This window comes from Notothenia rossii, assembly GCF_949606895.1.
Source record: "Notothenia rossii genome assembly, chromosome: 2".
Taxonomy (NCBI): domain Eukaryota; kingdom Metazoa; phylum Chordata; class Actinopteri; order Perciformes; family Nototheniidae; genus Notothenia; species Notothenia rossii.
In genome coordinates this window covers 26,549,249-26,569,228 of record NC_136904.1, presented here as the reverse complement: position 1 = coordinate 26,569,228, position 19,980 = coordinate 26,549,249, and the positions used below count along the sequence as shown (strand labels likewise).

At 37.9% G+C, this 19,980-nt stretch overlaps 2 protein-coding genes across 4 annotated transcripts in view; both read right to left on the bottom strand.

Moving 5' to 3' along the window:
* uacab (uveal autoantigen with coiled-coil domains and ankyrin repeats b) overlaps positions 1 to 7,727 on the bottom strand; it is a 48,325-nt gene extending 40,598 nt beyond the window's left edge. For both annotated transcript variants that reach the window (XM_079663452.1, XM_079663453.1), the window contains exon 1: positions 7,527 to 7,727. In XM_079663452.1, the coding sequence (XP_079519578.1) occupies positions 7,527 to 7,574 (48 nt within the window). In that variant the 5' untranslated portion in view covers positions 7,575 to 7,727. The remainder of the gene's footprint in view (positions 1 to 7,526) is intronic.
* Positions 7,728 to 10,698: 2,971 nt separating this feature from the next.
* Positions 10,699 to 19,413, bottom strand: LOC307028873 (mortality factor 4-like protein 1). 2 transcript variants are annotated; one of them, XM_079664240.1, is made up of 12 exons: positions 19,206 to 19,413; positions 18,696 to 18,742; positions 18,519 to 18,586; positions 18,307 to 18,393; positions 17,998 to 18,078; positions 17,739 to 17,764; positions 15,757 to 15,845; positions 14,983 to 15,084; positions 13,803 to 13,891; positions 13,174 to 13,346; positions 11,758 to 11,842; positions 10,699 to 11,270 (listed from the first exon to the last, which is right to left on the bottom strand). In XM_079664240.1, the coding sequence occupies exons 1-12, from the start codon at positions 19,243 to 19,245 to the stop codon at positions 11,186 to 11,188; spliced, it is 972 nt and encodes a 323-aa protein (XP_079520366.1). In that variant the 5' UTR covers positions 19,246 to 19,413; the 3' UTR covers positions 10,699 to 11,185. The 2 variants fall into 2 exon arrangements, with proteins under 2 accessions (XP_079520366.1, XP_079520367.1); XM_079664241.1 differs by having other exon boundaries at positions 18,519 to 18,533.
* Between the last annotated feature and the right edge of the window lie 567 nt (positions 19,414 to 19,980).

The following is a 19,980-nucleotide window of genomic DNA, read 5'->3' as shown; positions in this document are numbered from 1 at the left end:
AGTGGCATCACTGGTGCTGGAAGGTGCCACAGTCTCATAGTCACTATCAGAAACCAAAGTCTCAGTCCGTTTCCTTTTCACCTGCTGAGTATGCTCAAATCTGCTGGTGGCATAGATGCTTCTCTGCCGCTGTCCAGCTGACGTGTGCGCAAACAGGCTGGGGATGTAGTCAGGACTCATGGGGTTGTCATTTTTTCTTCCTAAGCAGACAGAGGCAAACATGGTAGAATATTAATGTGTGTATTAGGCCTCCTAATAAGATAATGACAAGAATTAAGATCCAACTTAGGTAAAAGTAGCAATAATACATGTAATATAAATACACAAGTAAGGCATGCATTCAATAATATTGAGAATGGCAATTTCTTTCTTTTTTTTTACCAGAAATGTGTCTTTTATTCAAATGCAGTCGGTTTCAAGCGTAAAGGAACACAGAGCAAAACTAATGCAGTCCTTTCAAAACTGGGAATATTGAGTGCTATGTTACCATTACACTGCTAACGGTAATTATTATTTGGCAACTGAATTATCTATGTTGAAGTATTTAGAAAACGTATTTCTGACAAAAGAAGCTAAAAGATAACAATAAGTGAAGAGCTTACCGGAAACGAAGTGTTGACTATACAATCTGGAGTTAGATGTCGGCTGCCAGTGATCCCTTCTGATGGCAGCCAGCCATTTATTACGACGGTCTAAGTCTTTGGGGATCGATACAAACTGTAGTCCGGGGTTCCTCTGGCGACTATTGTCACAGCCCACAGCACAACAAATCCCAGGCATATCCACAAACTTTGTTATTCACGATGTGTCTTTCTCTGTTGCTTCCTCCGTGTTCTCTGTTGTTGTAATGACTTGCTGTGACCGGACACCAAAATGGCGGCGCTAGAATACAGTGACGTCACGTGGTACCCATGAATATATAGGCCTGTCGCGATAATCAATAAATTGACTTATCGTACGATAAATAAAAATGGACTCGATAACTTTTCTGAGCTCGATAAATTGCAGTCTATATGTGTGTTTGTTTACATAAGGATGTGACCAGAATTTTAGCCCGGCGCGCTGTGAGGGCTCACACACAGCCAAGTCAGGAAACTCTGCGTGCAACAGTGTAGCAGCCAAATTAATAATATAGAGACAAGAACGAGACAACGTGTGACTTACTCGAGGGGAATTTGAAGTTAAATGGAATTGGTTGCCAAACCTAATACCACATCTCCGGTGTGGGAATATTTTGGATTTAAGCCAAATCAACGTGGCGGACCTACGGACTTGAATGAGCCGGGCGGTGTGTCGCATTTGTTTAAAAAAGGTAGCAACAAAAGCTAGCAATACGACCAACCTTAAACTGCACCTGAAACACAACCTACCCATTCCGTTTTCCCAGCTGGGAGCAAACTCGGCAGCTGGCGATGGAGAGTCCCCACCTTCCCGACAGTTTACAATCAAAGATGCATTTGCCCGACAATGCAAACATGTTGGTGTTCCTTGCTCAAAATCTTTGAAATACAGATTTGGATATGGCCTGTTGAGGCATCTGGGTCTTTGTAAGTAACATGTAATGTTTGTATGGACAGTGGACTGTACACTTGACTGTTGTTTTAAGGAGGGGTTTTTTTGCTTGTGAGACAATGTGTGCTCATGTAGATATGAGAGAGAGCTTTGTTTTCCAGCCTGAGTCTATTTAATTGATTGTTTTGGTTGTGTGTCGTTTAATAAATTTTTTTATAATTGAATTTGTTTTATTTATTGTATATAATTTATATATTTGAATATTATTTCACATTTCATATGCGATGTTGGATGTTCAATAAAAAGTTATGTTTGTGGTCTAAAATGGTCTTACAACGGTGCCGACAATATTATCGTTTATCGCAATAATTTCTGGGAAAATGTATCGTCCAACAAAATTAATTATCGTGAGAGGCCTACTTATATATTCAGTTTACATTTTAAAGAGCTAGAAAAACAGCATTTCCTTACATTTAAAAAGCAGCCTTCTGAAAAATACTGGAATCATTGCTTACAAAATATTTAAATGATTAATTGATTATCAAGATAAATAAAATATAATAATAATCAATTGACTAATGAATTAATAATTTTAAATGTAACCCTCATAGGAAATATAACAGGAACAATTTAGTATTAATGAGATACAAACAAATACAGCTGAAAATAGGAATACTTTTCACGAGCTATTGCATTTTTCTGGTAGGTACAAAAACTCTTAGTGGGACAATACACACGGTGAGAAAATCACACCAACCCAGGAATATCGATGGAGCAGTCCATCAAGAATCTGGTGAAATAATCTTAATGAGAATAATCCCTTTCTCTTAGTTTGCCATAATCAGATTTTAATCATAAAGCGCCATTAAAACGTTTTTTGCGCCACAGGGAATGGTGCACCATTAAAGGACTTCATTTTGCAGCATTTATAAATCCCATGACACACCACACACACACACATTCTAGTGAGTAAGGACCTACTTTCCTCTCTCTGACCTCAAACCTAACCGCTTCCATCACATTCCCAACAATTTTCCAAACCAGCACAAACAGCAATCAGGGCTCAATACATTTTAATGCCAGATATTGAACAAAATGCTACAGTTAATAAGTCTTGTGTTAGTGCATTTTGGCAAAGGAGGGTGGAGCAATACCAGAAATATAACAATACACAATAAATCCTATATACTTAAAAATACCTCAATTCAATAACATGAAAATGCTTGGTTAGAAAGTTAATCGGATCAATACTCCCTCTCATATATCTATTTTATATTGCTGTGACAACATCTTGTTCAAGCACATGTATTTATTCAAGTTGCTCACCTGAAATTAAAGTTTACAAGAATACATAATAGGAAAACGTTGTTGGTCTCGAACCATGACAATACTGTAGAAAAATGAGTGACGCCATGTATTGTTGGCATATACTTACCAAAGGAACTGTTCTTGTGACAAAAGTGTGTTTGCATGGGCAAAACATAGGGCTACTCAATTAATCATATTTTAATCGCAATTACGACTATGGCTTGCAATGATTACGAAAACAACGTAATCGAATCAAAACAATTATTTTTTTATTATTACTTTTTTTTAAATTGGGTTTTCAGTTGAATTATACTCAAAGTTCAGGGTAATCAACTGTTAAAAACATACTGTTCAACATTTTTTTCTCCAATAAATTGATGTTTTCAAAGTAAATGGATAATCGTTTTTAATAATCGTGATATCAATTATTGACCCAAACAATCGAGATTATGATTTTTGCCATAATCGAGTAGCCCTAGCAAAACATGACTAAACTAAACCAACCCTTTTTAACTGCATCAGTTCACTTTGTACTGTTAACAGCTCCGGATGAAGCGACCTCTCCTAATCTTTCCTAAATCTCAATCTCTACATGTTTGGCAGCCATTCCATTCCAGTGTCTGTTGAATTACAACACAGAGACATTTTGTCAGTAGTATATGTAATAAAATATATCTGTTTTAACTTTACTCAAAGACATTCCTATGAATAGTAAAACCAGAGAAAGTGATAATGCTGCAGTGGTCTCTTCATATTTCCCAGAGCTGTAACTTCAAACCTTATTTCCCTTCTTATTCATATCAAAAGGAGTACACAAACACAGAAAATCAATAGTGCAGTGCACAGGGAATGACAGCTGAACACCTCATGACAGAACTGCTTGTTCACGTTCCAGCGAGCAGAATGCAACTAAAGCTCTTTGGAATTGAAACTTTGGAACAAGGAAATTGTCTGAAATGACATAACACAAGCCTTTGTAAAGCCATGCAGCGTTGTGTGGTCTTCTCATTGTGGTGTTGCAAGGCTGTGCCCAAGGAAGACCTTTCATGTGGGGAACAGAGAAATATTTTTGACAGTTTTACCTCTACGGTGTCCTGCGGCTCATGATTGTGTCCTGTTTTACTTTCTTTTGAGCCGACACACAACACATAGTGGAATGCTCCAAGTGACAGAACAGATGTTTGCTGGGACAGCAGGCTGTAATTGGTGTGTGACCGTTCATACTAATCTCAAAACTAACCAGGAAATCCAGTTTCCCCCCCTTTTATCCTCCATAAGCCGTCCTGTCTGCTCCTGTGTCTGTGGATTCAAATCTGAATAACTGCCAAGTTCTGCTAAAGCTGAAACATTTTCAACATATTTCTTTAAAAAAAAAAATAGGCTTTGTGGCCAGCTTTGGTTTTTGGAGAATGTTAGTCCAGCTATATTCAAACATTAAATCGTGATCCAGCCAATGACATACTTATCTTGATATTTTATTTGGCTTTCCTTTCTATTGATAAGGATCTACTTTTCAATAGAATGATTATCCATTTTGTTTACTTTATTGCAAAATAATCGATTTCAAAACGTATTAACTAGTGGTTAAACATAAATGCCTTGTTTTTGTGAAGGGAAAAATAAATGAGTGATTTCCTATTGCATTGAGCTTGTTAATCCCTTATTTGATCAACAACAAATGTGCAATTATTGAAATAGTGTTTTCTTAAGATTTCTGTTTATTTAAATGTCTGGCTTAAACTTGGGTCTGCTGTTGATCGAACAAAACAAGAGATTGAGGATGTCGCCTGGGAATGACATATATATGCAACTAATATAAAACAAGCAACTGATTATTTGCATTAATAAACAGATTTAATAACGGAAGAGTTGATAACAGATGTATTTATGATTAGGATAATTATAAATTACAGCCTTAGTCATTTATGTGTCTCTTTTTTGCCAAGATGATATGAAATGCCTTGTAAAAGTTCACCCTTAACATAATAGTCTTCAAAAGAGAATAAAAGACACTGGAGCCCTGCCTGCAAACCAGAGACAAAAATACACACCTCCCCCTGCTTTTCACCTACAGCTGGTTTGGAGGGAATGTCTTGGAATTTGGTAAGAAAAGGCTAACTTCCTGGCATCTTAGTTAGTTAAAATCAAATCAAATCCATGTAGTATTATCTGATGAGATAGTAAAGATAATAACAGGAGTGGAAGGTGACAGAATTCAGTTATAGTTTGTTCAAATAAAGTTTCCTTTCAAATTCCACTCGCCTCTCCCACACGTATTATTTAGCTTAATTATTCACCACACCAGGAAAGAGTGAGTTCAGATCTGGAGCGTTGTGTAACAAAGAGAGAAACAGTTACAGAAAGATGTGGCTGTAAATGTAATGCTTCCTGACAGAGCTGCTCAATTAATCATATTTTAATCGCGATTACGATTATGGCTTGCAACGATTACGAAAACAAGGTAATCGAAATAAAACGATTATTTTTGTGTTATTACTACTTTTTTTGTTTTTTATTACTTTTTTTGGGGGGTTTTTTCAGTTGAATTATACGTTATATTATTATTAATATACAAGTTCAGGGTAATCAACTGTTAAAAAGATACTGTTCAAATGTTTTTCTCCAATAAATGGATGTTTTTGAAGTCAATGAATAATCGCATTTAAAAATCGCAATTACAATTATTGACCCAAATAATCGAGATTATGATTTTTGCCATAATCGAGCAGCCCTACTACCTGATATGATTCCTCTGTTTTATGATCATTAAAGATTTCAGGATTGAGCTGTGAAAGATGAACCATCCATTGAAAGGAAAACTTTGCCTTTACTGTTGACAGCATGCAAATCAGAACTAAGGCACGATGCAACTTAAAATACATTTAAAAAAAGATTAGACTACGTTTTATATGGCCATCTCATTATCTTTGGTATCTGCTTGCATGAAATCATCCCTCAGACAGACCTGTGTACAATGTCATGTGTGTTTCGTCAACACAGCATACCTCCAGCTTTTCCTGAGGTGTTTTTTTAAACAAATGGTACAGAAAATGCTGCGGGACAAAAAACAGGCTTTTTTAGTTTTGACTTGAATTCTGATTGGCTGCAGGAGTGAGACAACCACCAACCAACGTGGATACAAAACCATTTCATTGCTGAAAAGGCTTTTTCCCCTCCCTTTTATAAAGGGCCAGATAGTTTACCACACACAGCTCCCCTGGCTGAGAGCCTTTCTCATGGTAATTGTGGGAGCTGGAAACAGAGTGCCGTGCCAAAACACCCACTGCATGTTGAACAGAGCACATTTGTAGTGACAATAGTCCATAGGCAGAGTTCATAGGCTGTAGCTGGATTGGGAGGAATACACAGACTTTAAGATGGCCTACTGTACGTGGAAAGCATAGACCTGATGGATATTAGACATTGTGCCACTAATTATACTGTATTGTTCATTCAATAATGTCTGTAACACATGCATACAACATCTCTGACACATTCCTGAAGGGGCTTATAGTGTATCCACGGAGCCATGATGGTTACCCACAACCATTCTATAAAAATGTTCGTTATGTATACTATTTTAAGTATCCTCTATTTTGTGGCGGGATGACTGCATTTCTTCTACGTAAGGACATACATAAAGGTCAAATTCGCTGAAAGCAATGAAGAATAACACTAGGAAAGCAACCAATGATATGTTCAGGATGGAAAAAAGTTGACAATGTCCAAGGTGATCCCATTTTATCAGTATCAAATCCCAACATATTCAGTTTACTAAAAACAGAGAAAGAAAGAAATGTCCACATTTTAGATGCTGAAACAGCATTTCTGCCATTGAGAATAAATAAAATACTAAAATGAGGTTGAACTATAGTGGTAGGTCAACTGTTTCTACAGTGTGGTATTGCTACTCTTACTGAACTTCTTCCTGTTGTACTACACTGTATCAGTTAAGCTAGGTGTACACAGGGGACAAAATTAGCACATTTACCAGCCATATGTTGGTAAAATATTCGCGTGGCTAGTCGAAAAAAACAAGCATCATCTATTGAGAGACTGTATGCAAAAATGTGAACATTCAGTAGCCATTTGGCCAGAGGAGAAAAAAGTTAATTTTGTCGCAACCTTTTTATCTAGCAACTGCATTTATTTTTTACTGAACCTTCATCCACAGAACACGTCTCACATCCGATGGTACGCTTCTGCATTCAATACAAGTGAAAAATAGAAACCGTAGCTCTCAGGGGTCGTGAGGTTACAGTCTTCAAATCAAAGCTCAGATTGAATGTTCCCGGTATTAACAAGCAGGAGAAAAGGCTCTGCTGCACTAATTTGAGGAACGTTGCTCCCTGCCGCGATTTGTGAATAACAACAACGCCGTCAGCTGCTCTTGATGTAGGTCAGATGGAAAACAAACTCTAAACCTGGAGGCACCACAGTAATAAGCCAGTGCCAGGGCCACATCTACCATTAGCGCGGAGATGCAGGTGCCTAAACTTGCTGTCGGTGTGTTTTCCACACACACCACCGTGGGAACATGACCGCACATAGCGTGGTTGTTGAGGGCAGTAGTTCAGGGTTACAAATAATAAACCCCTTCCATCCTGGTGTTCAAACACAACGCCTAGCATTAGCATTGTGGACAAACTAATTAACTGGCAAGAGACGGGGATGTTAGCAAAAACTTAGTAAAAGAAACTACTTACTGTGATGGTAACTTCGTGCTTTTTCAATCGATACTTCAGGCTCTTCATCTTGCAAGTTGATGGTGGTGGATATCAAAAGTTTCCTTTGGAGGATAAATTCATAAATACTATAAAAAACGAACAAGAAAGTTCATGCGAAGTTAGTTTTATCTGTCTGTTCTTCCTCCCAGAGCGAGTTTCACCTGACGCCTAACCTCAAACCCTGCTTGCACTTTGACTGACAACTCCAGCAGCCAATCAGACTGCAGGATGTACCGTTTTTGTGCTTTTGATCCAATTGCCGTTGCTGGAGGGCGGGACTTCCGCGTAAAGTGTCATTGGGAGAAGTTGGAGACATCCTGGGACAGGGCAGGAAAAACCTGGAATGACGTCAGGCGTACCTGAAGAAAGCGAAACACCTGGAAATAAAGCACCTGTCAATCTGTCAACCACTCACCACTAATGGTTATTTACAGTAAACATCTCAACAAAAAAACGGTTTACATAAATGTATATACTTAACTACACAAACAGTATTGTAAGTAATCTGATAATAAGCTTCATTCATCTTTATTGACTGCTTTAAAGAAAACATCTGTATGTCAATATCTCAAAAGTATTTACTTCCTAAAAAACATTGGACTATATTTATTTTCATGAAACATCAAGGAAGACAACTATATATATTTGAGATAAAGTTAAGAGGAAGTGTTACGAATAGTGAGACTATTGTATGTTATACATCGATATAATATAACACAGGATGGATGAGATTCTGATATAACTGATAACATGCTTGAGCTAGTATCAGTACAGATTATGTCACTTCAACCATTATGCAAGAGTCTTTATAAGCATTTAAAGTATTTATGCCAAAGGCTTTTTTAGACTTCAAAAAGAATGAAAAAATATTTGTTTGGTTTAAGCTTATTTATTACCTTCGGCAAACTTTTGTCACATCTCAAAATATTTAACAGAGACATTTAAGGGAGAAAATCACATCAGCTTAAATGTCTGATTTTAGAATAGTTGATGGTTTCAGTAATATATTGAGTTAAGATATATAAATGCTGGAACACCAACAGTAAAATATCCTTATACCTTGTTTTCATTCCCATATTAGTTTTATGCTTAATGCCCTGATATGTTAATAACTTAATATAAATATATAAGTTAAACTGTGTCACCATCTGTATGACTTACAATGGCGTACATGACACCCACTTGAACTGCGAAGTACTGACAGATGCAGATATATTTCAGACTTTTCTTACCCTTCCTGTTTAGTGAAAACAATGAAATCTTTGTTATTTACTGAAAGATGAAGTGTTCCCTATATATGGAAACAATTCTCCTGGGCTTGATAAACTATTTAGAAACCCTCTTGGATCAGCTGGAAAATGCTTTATCACAAAGCTGATAATAGGGTGCAATAGTGTATTTATAGATTTTAAAAAAACAAATAATGATTGTATTGGATCTATTTCTGTTGCTTAAACTACCATATAATAGTTAGATTAGCACAAACTCAAACATATACAGTAAGCATTAATACATGAGTTATATTAATCTAAAAACATCATATATAACAGACAGCTATAGGGTCCATTTTACTGCACATTGAGTTTTGATACTTTAAGTTGATGTAGACAATAATACTTGCATGCTTTTAATTAAGTAAGGATATGATTGCAGTACTTTAACTTGTAGCCGAGTATTTTCCAGCGTGCTTTTTTTACTTTTACTTAAGTAAAGGATCTGATCACATAATTAACACTCCAGAGGAAGCAAGGTTGACATCGTTTTTTGGAGAATCAATAAAAAGGCGGGGAAGATGCTGCCCCTTTGTGGCGAGCTAGATCTATAACTGACACACACAAAGGGCCCTAAAGCCATCAACCAATGACTCTATAAACAGTTAACTAAAAAAGTTTGTAAACTAGCAAAATAGAAACAATAAAATTCAACATGAGGCAGAATAAACTGATATTTTACATTATGCTTGAATCATCAAATGCCCAGGATTCATCAATACAATGCAGCAAAACACATTCAATTGTATTATGCGGCAGTTCTGACTTTGATGAAGTACATGGCATAAATGTGTCTCTTTAATTGTCTTTGTGTCCATGACAACAGTGTTACCATGGAGACATCACTGCCATTACTGTTCCCTCCGTTTATAGCTAGAGACGACTCTGCACAGGCGGGGTCCTCACTCCTCACAATGAGTGGGAGGAGGAGTTCAGTCCCTCTAGCACGTATACACATTGGTGGGACGTAACTAAGTACAACTCAACTGCTGAACTTAGGTTTTATTTTGAGGTACTTGTACTTTAGTTAAATGTGACCATTTTGTGCTACTTTATACTTCACACTTCATCTCAGAGGCAAATACTGTACTTTTTGCTCCATTACATTTATTTTGTGTTACTTGGTAACTTTGCACAATCAGAGAACACAAAACATAATTCACAAATATTTGTTGTAGTTTTATAGATTTAGATCAATCTTTATTGATCCCCAGGGGGAAACTCAAAAGCTTCCTAGCAATAAAGTTGTTTAATTTAACTCAACAATTGAAACTGAAACCTATCACTAATTAGTACTTCATGTATATTCTTGTGCTATTTTGTACTCTAGTTAACTCTTGAATGAAATACTTTTAATTGTTAGTTTATTTCTACACTTCTTATAAAGCAATACAACTAGCGATTATTTTCATTATGGGGTATGTAGCTTCCTCTGTGTGGAATCTTTTACAGCTGTCCTTCTCAGAGAATTCAACACATGTACAGTATGTATTAACAACGGAATTTCCATCTAGGTATTTTGTGATCCGTCAGGTGCCATCTGTAACTCACTGCCAGTAATGCCTGTCTTAGGGCCCCTTCAGGAAAGTCCTAAAATAAACTAAAAACTATTTTTTAGAATTGCAACAGAATTCTCCCCATTTCCAGTCTACTCTTAAATTAAAATAAAAACAAATTGTTCAAACTACTGAGATTTGTTCTAATTACAGCCCCTTCATATGGCACAATGGCATTTATTTCATAAACTAACAGATACAAGTTGGTTATTTTTAGCAATATGAAACTAGTAAGTACCGTATAATGCCATTTTTAGCCCTGCATTATCTGTGATGACACCAAATGATTTACAAGATATCAAGAAAAAAACACAGTAAACAAAGTTTATATTGGGAAGTAACTTTTTTTTTTAACAAATTGATACAAATACACAAAATACAAAAACATCAACTGCTGAGTGCTGACCGTGTTGTCCGGCATTCATTTGCACCTTATGTGACAGAAGGAACACTAATAAATACATGCAACAGTAACTATCTATCGGGTGAAATGCGCAAAACACCAAAGAGCTGCTAGTGGAAAGGGTAACTTATCGACAGAAAATGTAAATGTTCTTGTGTCTTTTTAAAGAGGTGGGAGAAAAAGGACAAGGTGAGAGAAAAGAGGAGACATTTTATTAACAAAAAGAGGTTTCCTACGTTTTTTTTCCGACTTCCTCAGTGTGACAAGCTCCTGAGACCTTTGTGCAGGAGGCAATTCAGTTCATGAAAAAAAAACGTCATCCAAGCGTGACCTCAAAAGGTAGTAATGGTTATTTTACATGTGGTGTGATAGAGGAGTCTCTTCAGGAGCGCAGTGTGCCGAGAGCTTTCACACAGCCTTGCGGTGGTACTCTGGGGGAGCGACCTCATAATCTGTGGCACTCAGTAGGGTGGACAAATTCTTTACCAGATACCTGTAGAAAAAATAGAAATGATTAGAGTGCTATAGAAATGTTTAAAAAAAGCTAAAACAGAAGTCAACATTTCCTTGGCCTCTCTTTGAAATATGAGTGCAAAGTCAAGCTCTCATACACAGAAGTTTCATTGTTGAAGAAATAAAAGGCTCTATGTGGTCATCATTTAACTCTTTTCTGGCACTCCCAAATACTTCAGCTCCCTATTTGAAAAAGAAACACTGGGGTAATATCTGCTCCTTGACAACTTTTGCTCACAATTAATTTGAAAATGAACATAACCCAAGCTTCAGATCTGTACGTCATAAAAGCTGTCAGGTTTCCATCAGTCGCAGCACGAATATCTTTCAGAGCAGAAAATCGATTGCCATGTTTTAAAGGGTTTGCAACAAGCCTGGCTGCTCTAAATATGAACGTGGTTGTTAAATGACATTTGAGAATTAGCCAGACATGACAGAGCGTGGTGCGACTGGGAGTTCAACCTTACTTGAGGAAATCTTGGAGGTAACTGAGAAGCAGAGCCAGACTCTTCTCGTCCAGCGGAGTGTAGGCCAGCATGGATCCGATCCGCACTGTGGGACATACAGTAAGTGAGGGACAACGCAGAAGGCAACTGCTGGCTGAAAATGAAATAGGACTGATGTTGTGAATGTAAAATTGCTTCATAAAAATGAGGATCAATCCAGAATTTAGTTTTTTTCAACCGATTATTATTATTTCTGCAGGAATGAGTCCTAAAAACTGGGTCTTTAAGAGATGTTCGAGTTTTATCTTACAACAAAAAACCTACCCAAAAAAAGAGACTACACAGGTTGCCATGGACACGCCATCACGAAGAAACGAAAATCATCAAGTCAGAGAGGGGGGGGGGGGTCGTTAAAAATCATGATTGCTTCCCAGAATTTATTCTCAGCAATACTCAAAATCCAAATAAAAAACATTGCTTTTCCTCGAGGGGACAATGGCAACAAAAAGATGTCAATCCTGCAGCTCTTTATGCTGCCATAACAATGTAGACCAGCTGTTTTAAGATAACAGGTGTTTCTTTTGCTTTATCAGAAAACAAGCACGAGTTAGAGATAGCTAGAATCCACATTTCTCTCAACTAGTAAATTCAATTTGACGCTGTGCAAGCTTTGTGTACGTTTAAAATGCTAATACTAAATAAGGGTCAAAGCAAATGATGATAATAATATCCTCTACCGCAGACTTTTGGAGTGTTTGCCAAACTCAATGTAGTATGATTCCTTTGTTGAATTATTTTTAGAAATCTGGAGAATACACAGATTGTTTCACTTGTGAATTTGTGTCAGTGAAGCAGTTCATTTACGCTAGTGATCAAAGAGATGAGTCATTTTAAGAGTTATGTTTACTCTCCCATCGATACAAAATGACTGCAATTATCATTAAGAACACCCACAGATGTCACACTGAATAGCTAACCTGATTATTATTATTATTATGGTGTATCTTATTTCTACACAGTAAATAGCAGCCTTCTTTATAGTGCTATACAACTGTGTTATTTTTTTTAACTGCGGGTAGCTTGGTTGAGGATTAATTTGCTGTTTTCACAGTGGAGATTATGTTGGAAAAAAAACAAGTTGGACCTAATCATAAGAAATCTGAAGAGACCATTCACAAGTCTTTCTTTCAACAAAGTAAGATGGGTGATTATTCGTACACCTCCATAGAGAACCTGTCACAGACAAGAACGGCATTCATTTCACTCACTCTAAGATCCACTATTCCTGTAAGAGGAGAATTTTCTGAAAGCACCGGCAGTTTCAGTACAACGGTTAAAAAGGATATTTTTAGTCCGATGGTTCACAGCACTGTTCTGTGTGTGGGCTCCATATGGAGGTGTGTATATATGTGTGTGTTTCAGCGTGTGTGTCCCTACCGAACAGACGCAGTAGGTGGGGGGCTCCGTACACCTGGGACATGGGCGTGTCCGGGTGTTCAGCCAGCATCTCTGCGTACTGCGGCCTCTCAAACTTGTACAGCAGCTGAGTTCCCAGCATGACGTTAAAGTACTCCCGTATCCCTGCCACCACTTCGTTTACTGCATACTCCCTGAGTGGAGGGGAGAGAAAGAGGTCACATATTTCTCCAAAGACTTTCCATAGAGATGTAAGAGATGGCAGCTTTATGGAGCCATAATTGGTAAAAATGTGAAAAAATGTCTAATAGGAACTCAATAAAAGCAGAGTCAGATATAATGTAAAGGCGTCTACAATGAGCTGTAAATGGAGACGTGGAACTTCCGTTGAGTTCAGTTATAGACATACTTTCAAATTCAGCAGGTCTTCTTTGTACAATAGCTGCACTTGATGCGCCTAAGTGGCAGCATGCTGGTTAAATTGCACAGTATGTTATTCAAGCTTACCATTATTCTCATATTGCAGGATAAAAATAGGGACACTGCAAGAACTGTAACTGAACAGGTGGAAACAAAGCGCTGTACACATGAAGCGATGCCTAACCCATTATCTTCAACATTTCTACAAAAGTTATGGTGGTTATTCTTACTTATTGTCAGAGTTTCCTTTAGATTTCTTGTAGTTTGCATAGTCCTCCAAGACAGTCTCTATATTCTTCTTAGCAGGCAGATGAAATAACTGTAAGCAACAGAAAAGCTTCATTTAGACAGCAAAACGTACAAATATCACTGTTCCTCCCTTTATTTCAGCAGTGGTGAACCGTCAGGGCCTTCAAGGTATTCAGAGAATACCCTGGAACACTCAGATAAAATAAACAAAACACCGATTTAATTATATACATAAAATGTATTAAAATGTATGTAAAATGAATAAATGAGAATGGTATCTATGGTGTTGATCTGTAATGTTACGTTGATTTGTTTGTCCTTCTCGGACCATGCACTACGCATTTCAGTGGTTTTGTGTTAGAAAAGAAAGCAACCAATCAGATCTTGTTCTGGGTCTCTGGGTAGAATATCCTTCAAACAAAGGTATTCTACATCCTTGATAGAATGCCCTGGCCCTTACACTGAATGAGAGCGTTCCTTTGGATTGACAGTTCGATCAACCAATCATATATTGATTTGTAGCCAGTGGGCGTATTCTTTCAGAGTTCCCCTCGGTTCCAGGGTGTTCTAGAAGGCCCGGTAGGTCAATGGCTCGAGACAGAGGATCTAGATAAATGCCACGAAGCAATTCATGCCGTTTTATTGTTTTTAACGTTCTAATGGCAAGTGCAACAGGTGAAGATGAAGTTGGTGCGGAATTGTTGTGAGTACCCTTTTCAAGACGATAATTCAGTGAAAAGACGGACATTATAACGGCGGGGGGTGTGTGTGTCTACAGAAGGGGGTCCAGTTGTCGTCACTGCATTTCAGACATAAGTGTTCCCACATATTCTCTAATAAATAGTGACATTTTCATGGCAGTGCTACTTTATACAGATCTGACTTAGGTTGCAAATCGAGCACCTTTTGCAGAAGCGTTATCAGGGCATGCTCTGGACAGTATTGGCAATAATCTGGCGAGACCTATCATGATACAGGGGTCACTATAATATGTTGCCGTACTGTAAGAGGGGGAATATATTGCCAGTTCCTGAACCATCTTTAGGAAAACCGTTTTCTATGCAATCAGAACAGCGTGATCTGCGCTCGCATGCATCACAGTCCCTCTAACATCCAACAGCATGTCACTAGTTTAGAAATCTAAAGCACTATTTTCTGTACCTGTTTCTGTCGTGTGATGAGGTCCCAGTCGTCCACTAGCCAGGGCTTCAGCTCTTCAGGGATCTTCACCTTCACCTCCACACGGTTGGTGAACATTTCCTCCTGGACACACAATGTGGATTTTCTTTAATGGGTGTTTAGGAGCAGGAGAACATTTCACACAATCGGCAAAGTGGAAGTCCCACAACTAATGTTCCAGTTTTCTAATGTTCAGTTTAAAAGGTCTGAAAGTAATTCAGCAGATCGCCACTTCATTTTACAAGTGAAATAGTCATTTACGGTTTGAATCTATAGTCTCAATGATCCAAAGAGCTCCTTAGAGGCAAATACATTATCTTTTATTCTTATCCTTTGGGCTATTTGCTTGCATACATTTTTTTTCTTTTAGGCTAGGGGAAACAAAAAAACTAAAGATACACCTTTATGTATTTTATTTGCTTTTCTATTTGTGTAAAATGTATAAAAAATGCACCAAAAGTTAGCATCGCATTATGCCAAATGTGCAGATTTAAACATACACATTTTCAAAACTTGTAATATAAAAATTATTCCCTTAATGTCATTATTTAACTGTAGAAATGTATAGGTTTATCTCTAATAGTTAATAAAGCTAACCTATTCATCTGCAGTGACTCACATGACAACAAAGAAGGTTCAATCTTTCCACCTTTTTACATAACAAAAGGCTTATTATGAAGAGTTTGAGCTATATAATTAACTGGGTATATTTTTGTATGTGTGTCAGCAGAGATCGCAATATGTTGAGATACATACACTCTCCACAGTGGGATCGACCCGAGCCCTCTTCTTCCGGGGTCCCTGCAGCGTCTCTCCGCTGCTGGTGCCTTCACCCGGCCCTGGGGCTGAACAACACAACAACGCTTATTCATTATGGAGAAATAAATGTTTTCATATCAAAACTGTCAGGTTGTCAAAGTCTACACCTATTTTTGAACTCAACAGATCTGTCACAGGTTCCGAAAATAGGACAGTGCGTTTAGGAATAAAGGATGAGCAGGAAGCAAAGAGTCATTATGCAGTCTGAGGGACACGTACATTAATCAGCACTGCTACTGAAAACACTTTGAGTCCGTTTCCTTGTGATTTGCTCACATTCAGCGTGCCTTCAAATGACTTCAGACTATGAAGATAAAAGACTAAATATGAAGAACTGTTACACTTGAATTCATAGATGTTGTTACGGCTGCTGCCTTCCTGGGGGGTATACTACGAAGCTGGTTCTCGAGTGTTTCGTCAACTTAATGTGTTGCTTAAAATAATACTTCTGCATACAGTATGTGACACTGTGAGTGTTGCACGGACAGATACGGCTCAGCTGACTCAGATAAGGAGATATATGATACATTATGATGTGATATGCCGCGGACTTTACTTAATGTTACTCTGATCCGGTTACTTATGTTGTGGCAGATATTTAAGTAAGCTTTCTTAACGCTAATGTTATAATAGTCAGATTGCTCTGAAGATGGGAGGTGATATTCTATTAATGTTCACGTTCACACAGTCGGTGATTTTTGCCGGCTGTCTTTCCTGCAACGGCAGCTTTTCTGTATTTCCTTTCTCCTGTAATATGACTTGATCGCTTTAAACTCCGCACACTGAGCTCTGATTGGTCAGCAGGCAGTGCTTTCACTGAGTTGATCTCTTAGCCTGCAACCTAACCTGCTCCCGACCAGGTTAGCCGCACAGTGTAAGTTACCATGGAGATCTAGCCCGCTAAAAAGAGAACCAGCTTCGTAGGACCGGAAACCCCGAGTTTTCCCTGAAGTTAGCCTGCTAAGCGAAAATCCTGCTTCGTAGTCTACCCCCCAGATCCTCTTAACTATGTTAATCTGTGTTATATGTAAATTAGCTGTGCGGTTGCCCTGACGTCATTGGCTGCCATCTCCTGGTCCGCCCCCTGAGGATTGTGATTGGAGCACGCCGGGCCCGTCGCACTCCAATCGCAGCGCACAGCGGGCGCGCACCTGCTGGAGATGACTTCAAAGCCTGGGGGACAATCATCATTCTGGAGGCTCTGTTGAGTGAACAGACGCCTCTCGCTAGTTGCTCTACAAATCTCTTAACAGTGGTTAACTCGTGTGGTCTGTGTTTGTCAGGATTGTTGTGATTAGATGTGCTTAGATTAGTGGAGTATTGTTTGACTGTTGTCCTTTACCTTAGCTGTGTTTCCTTACAGCCTCCCTTTGTTAGTCTGTACCACTTTAATAGTGAGGGTTGTTTTGTTGTTAGTTAGTTCGTTAGTACCTATTTCTTTGTATGTAAGTAGGCTCTTTTTTTAAAGTTCTCATTTTGTTTGGTTAGTTATCAACCTGTGCCCTTTTGGCCTTTTGTTTGTTCAAGGCTTCATGCCTGCCATTTTGTTTACCCGGCTATTTTAAATAAACCCTTTATAATTATACCAATTCCAACTGGTGTGTGTTGCATTTCCTCATCCCTAGTGTGGACGTAACAGATGTAAATCCTGATATCACCAAATGCAAACAATGTTTAAATGTCTTTCTTTTATAAACAATACCATTATCAGAGATTTGCTCCTAGACTCACTGTAAAGTGCAAACAGGGACATATTTGCCAATTCTTAGAACTTGCTAAAATGGCATTTCCTTGTTATATTTAAATGTCAGTGTCCCATGCTGACTGACTAAAACAAACTGGCATGTGCGTCACAATGTATGATTATCGATTGTATAACCAGGTTAAACTAACATGTCATGCAGAAAAGTTGTACTTACTCTTTTGCTTTGCCTTTTTCACTTTCCTAGGATGCAAAAAAAAAAGCATTATGAGGGACAAAAGGATATAACATGTTGACTGTATGCTTCCTCCATTTAATATACATCGTCGCGCCAAAATTAATTCTACTTACATAATGTGTATTACAATACATTGTTTCATTTAGCAGACGCTTTTATCCAAAGCTGAATACAATAAAGTAACCTAACGTTTATAATATTTGGAATTATGAGAGGTAGGGACAAGGTGGACACTTACAGATCAACATTTTTCTGCTGCACAGCAGCAATCTTCTTGCTTGGTGCTAAACCCCTCATCTTTCCCTCAACATAATGGTCCCTGGGGAAGGAAACAAGCAAGTTAAAAAAACAAACAAACCTTAGACTACCTATTTATTTAAAAATGTAGTACATCAAGCATGCATTATTTTACGCTTTGTTAATGTTGAAGCTATTTGGGGACAAATTACACAAATATTTAACATTGTGGACTTTTGTTCGACATCGTTAGTTTCACACAGTAACGGAGGCCTTACAAAAGAGGATTCTTTATCCTCTCTAAACTTACTGATTGGCCTTTTGAAGCTCTTTTTGTTTCGCAAGGTTGCTGTCCACATACTTGAGAACTCTGCTTTCAGGAACCCATTCATCCCAGCTGCCAATGAAAAATAAAATGTACACTTTAAAATTCACAGTGAAAAAGTGCTCATGGATTTCATTCACAGAAAGTTGTCTGTAGTAAACTAGAAAATCAAATTGTATCCAAACCAAGAGGCTCACTTTTTGTTCCATCCGCTGTAATGAATAAAGTATTTGATCAGTTTATCCTTTATGTTGATTTTTACACACTGTAAAAGAAGAGAACACACACAGGTCTGCATAAGTCGTTGGCTCACATTTGTTTTGAAGTTAATTATCAACTAATAACATATATACAATGTTAGTACAGAAACAAACCTTAGCTTCATAAAGCAATGGCCCATGAAAGCACAGGACTCTTTCACCTGCGACGAGAGAATAACAAAGAGAGGATTGAGAGGGAAAATAATACAAACATACCAAAATATGTCAAAATGTAAAAAGTCTTGCAAGAACTATGGCGGTCCATTGATAGATTTTGAATTGATATAATGTGTACTGACATGGTTTCAGCGGGTCTTTGTGTCAGTGGCTGTTTAATAAACAACGGTTTAGCTAATACATGGGAGGAATAACAAGCTAGCTAGCCGTTAGCCTAGCGTACACTTCTGTTTTATGCATTATGCTTCATTTTAAGGTGACGACGTTTAATTCATTTGAAACATGGGTATGTTTTGAAATAACGAACTACATATACAATCAATAACAAAGGCTCTGTGGCTCTGTCCCCCTCCCTGAAGACCACTATTGTCTAGCTAGGAGCATCAACAACAACAACAAACCCGCCCCCTTCAGGCGCTAACAGCCGCGTTGTTTCTCGGTACAAACCTTCTTGAAATTTAGGTTTAGGGTCCTGTTTTGGCGCCATTCACAGACTCAACGGGTCGGATCTCTGAATGATCAAACTCGAGCATTGCCAGAGTCCATTTCTTCCAGGCTCAAACACCTCCGACATTGGTGCCAAAAGCGAAGAAGAAGCTGAGGAGAGCCCGCCTGCTGCTGCTGGTCACCTGACCACCATGGACACTGTGCTGCGTTCAAGGGGCTCCCGCTGAAACTCGGAGAAACGATTATTTAGGTGGTAGAAGCTATGGGTAGAAGTAAGCAAAAGCAAAAGCAATACTGCAGTGTAAAAATACTCTGTTAAAGTTAAAGTCCCTAATTCCAAATGTTACTTAAGCAAAGTAAGTAAGTATTAGAATCAAAATATACCAAAGTACCTTTTTGCAGAATGGCTCATTTAAGCACCACACATTTGTAATAATTGTATTTTAATTATTGATGAATTCATGTATTTATCACTTTAATGTTGCATTTGGTAAATTTGGTGTTTATTTGGATTACATTGTATACTTTAAATGGGTAGATTAACCTAAAATATATATTTCAAGATTCACTAACATTTATGTAAAGACTGTGAGGGAGCTAGACCCATAGGGAACATTGGGAATTGGGAACAGCCTTACTAATCTATCTCAATGCAAAACTAGCTTCACCTCTACTACATAAATTACATGCTGTTCACACATTCATGTATTTGCATTTTCTCTGTCTATTTCATCAGCACTTTGTATACTGATCATGAATAAGGCCAGTAGTTTCA

What these genes read in the sequence shown, in the direction of transcription:
- LOC307028873 (XM_079664240.1), bottom strand. Translation starts at nt 19,245, where the DNA reads ATGGCGCCAAAACAGGACCCTAAACCTAAATTTCAAGAAG. An exon ending in TCATCACACGACAGAAACAG is followed by an intron (nt 13,892 to 14,982) that starts GTACAGAAAATA and finishes TGTTGCTTACAG; the next exon opens with TTATTTCATCTGCCTGCTAA. An exon ending in TACCTCCAAGATTTCCTCAA is followed by an intron (nt 11,271 to 11,757) that starts GTAAGGTTGAAC and finishes TTTTTTCTACAG; the next exon opens with GTATCTGGTAAAGAATTTGT.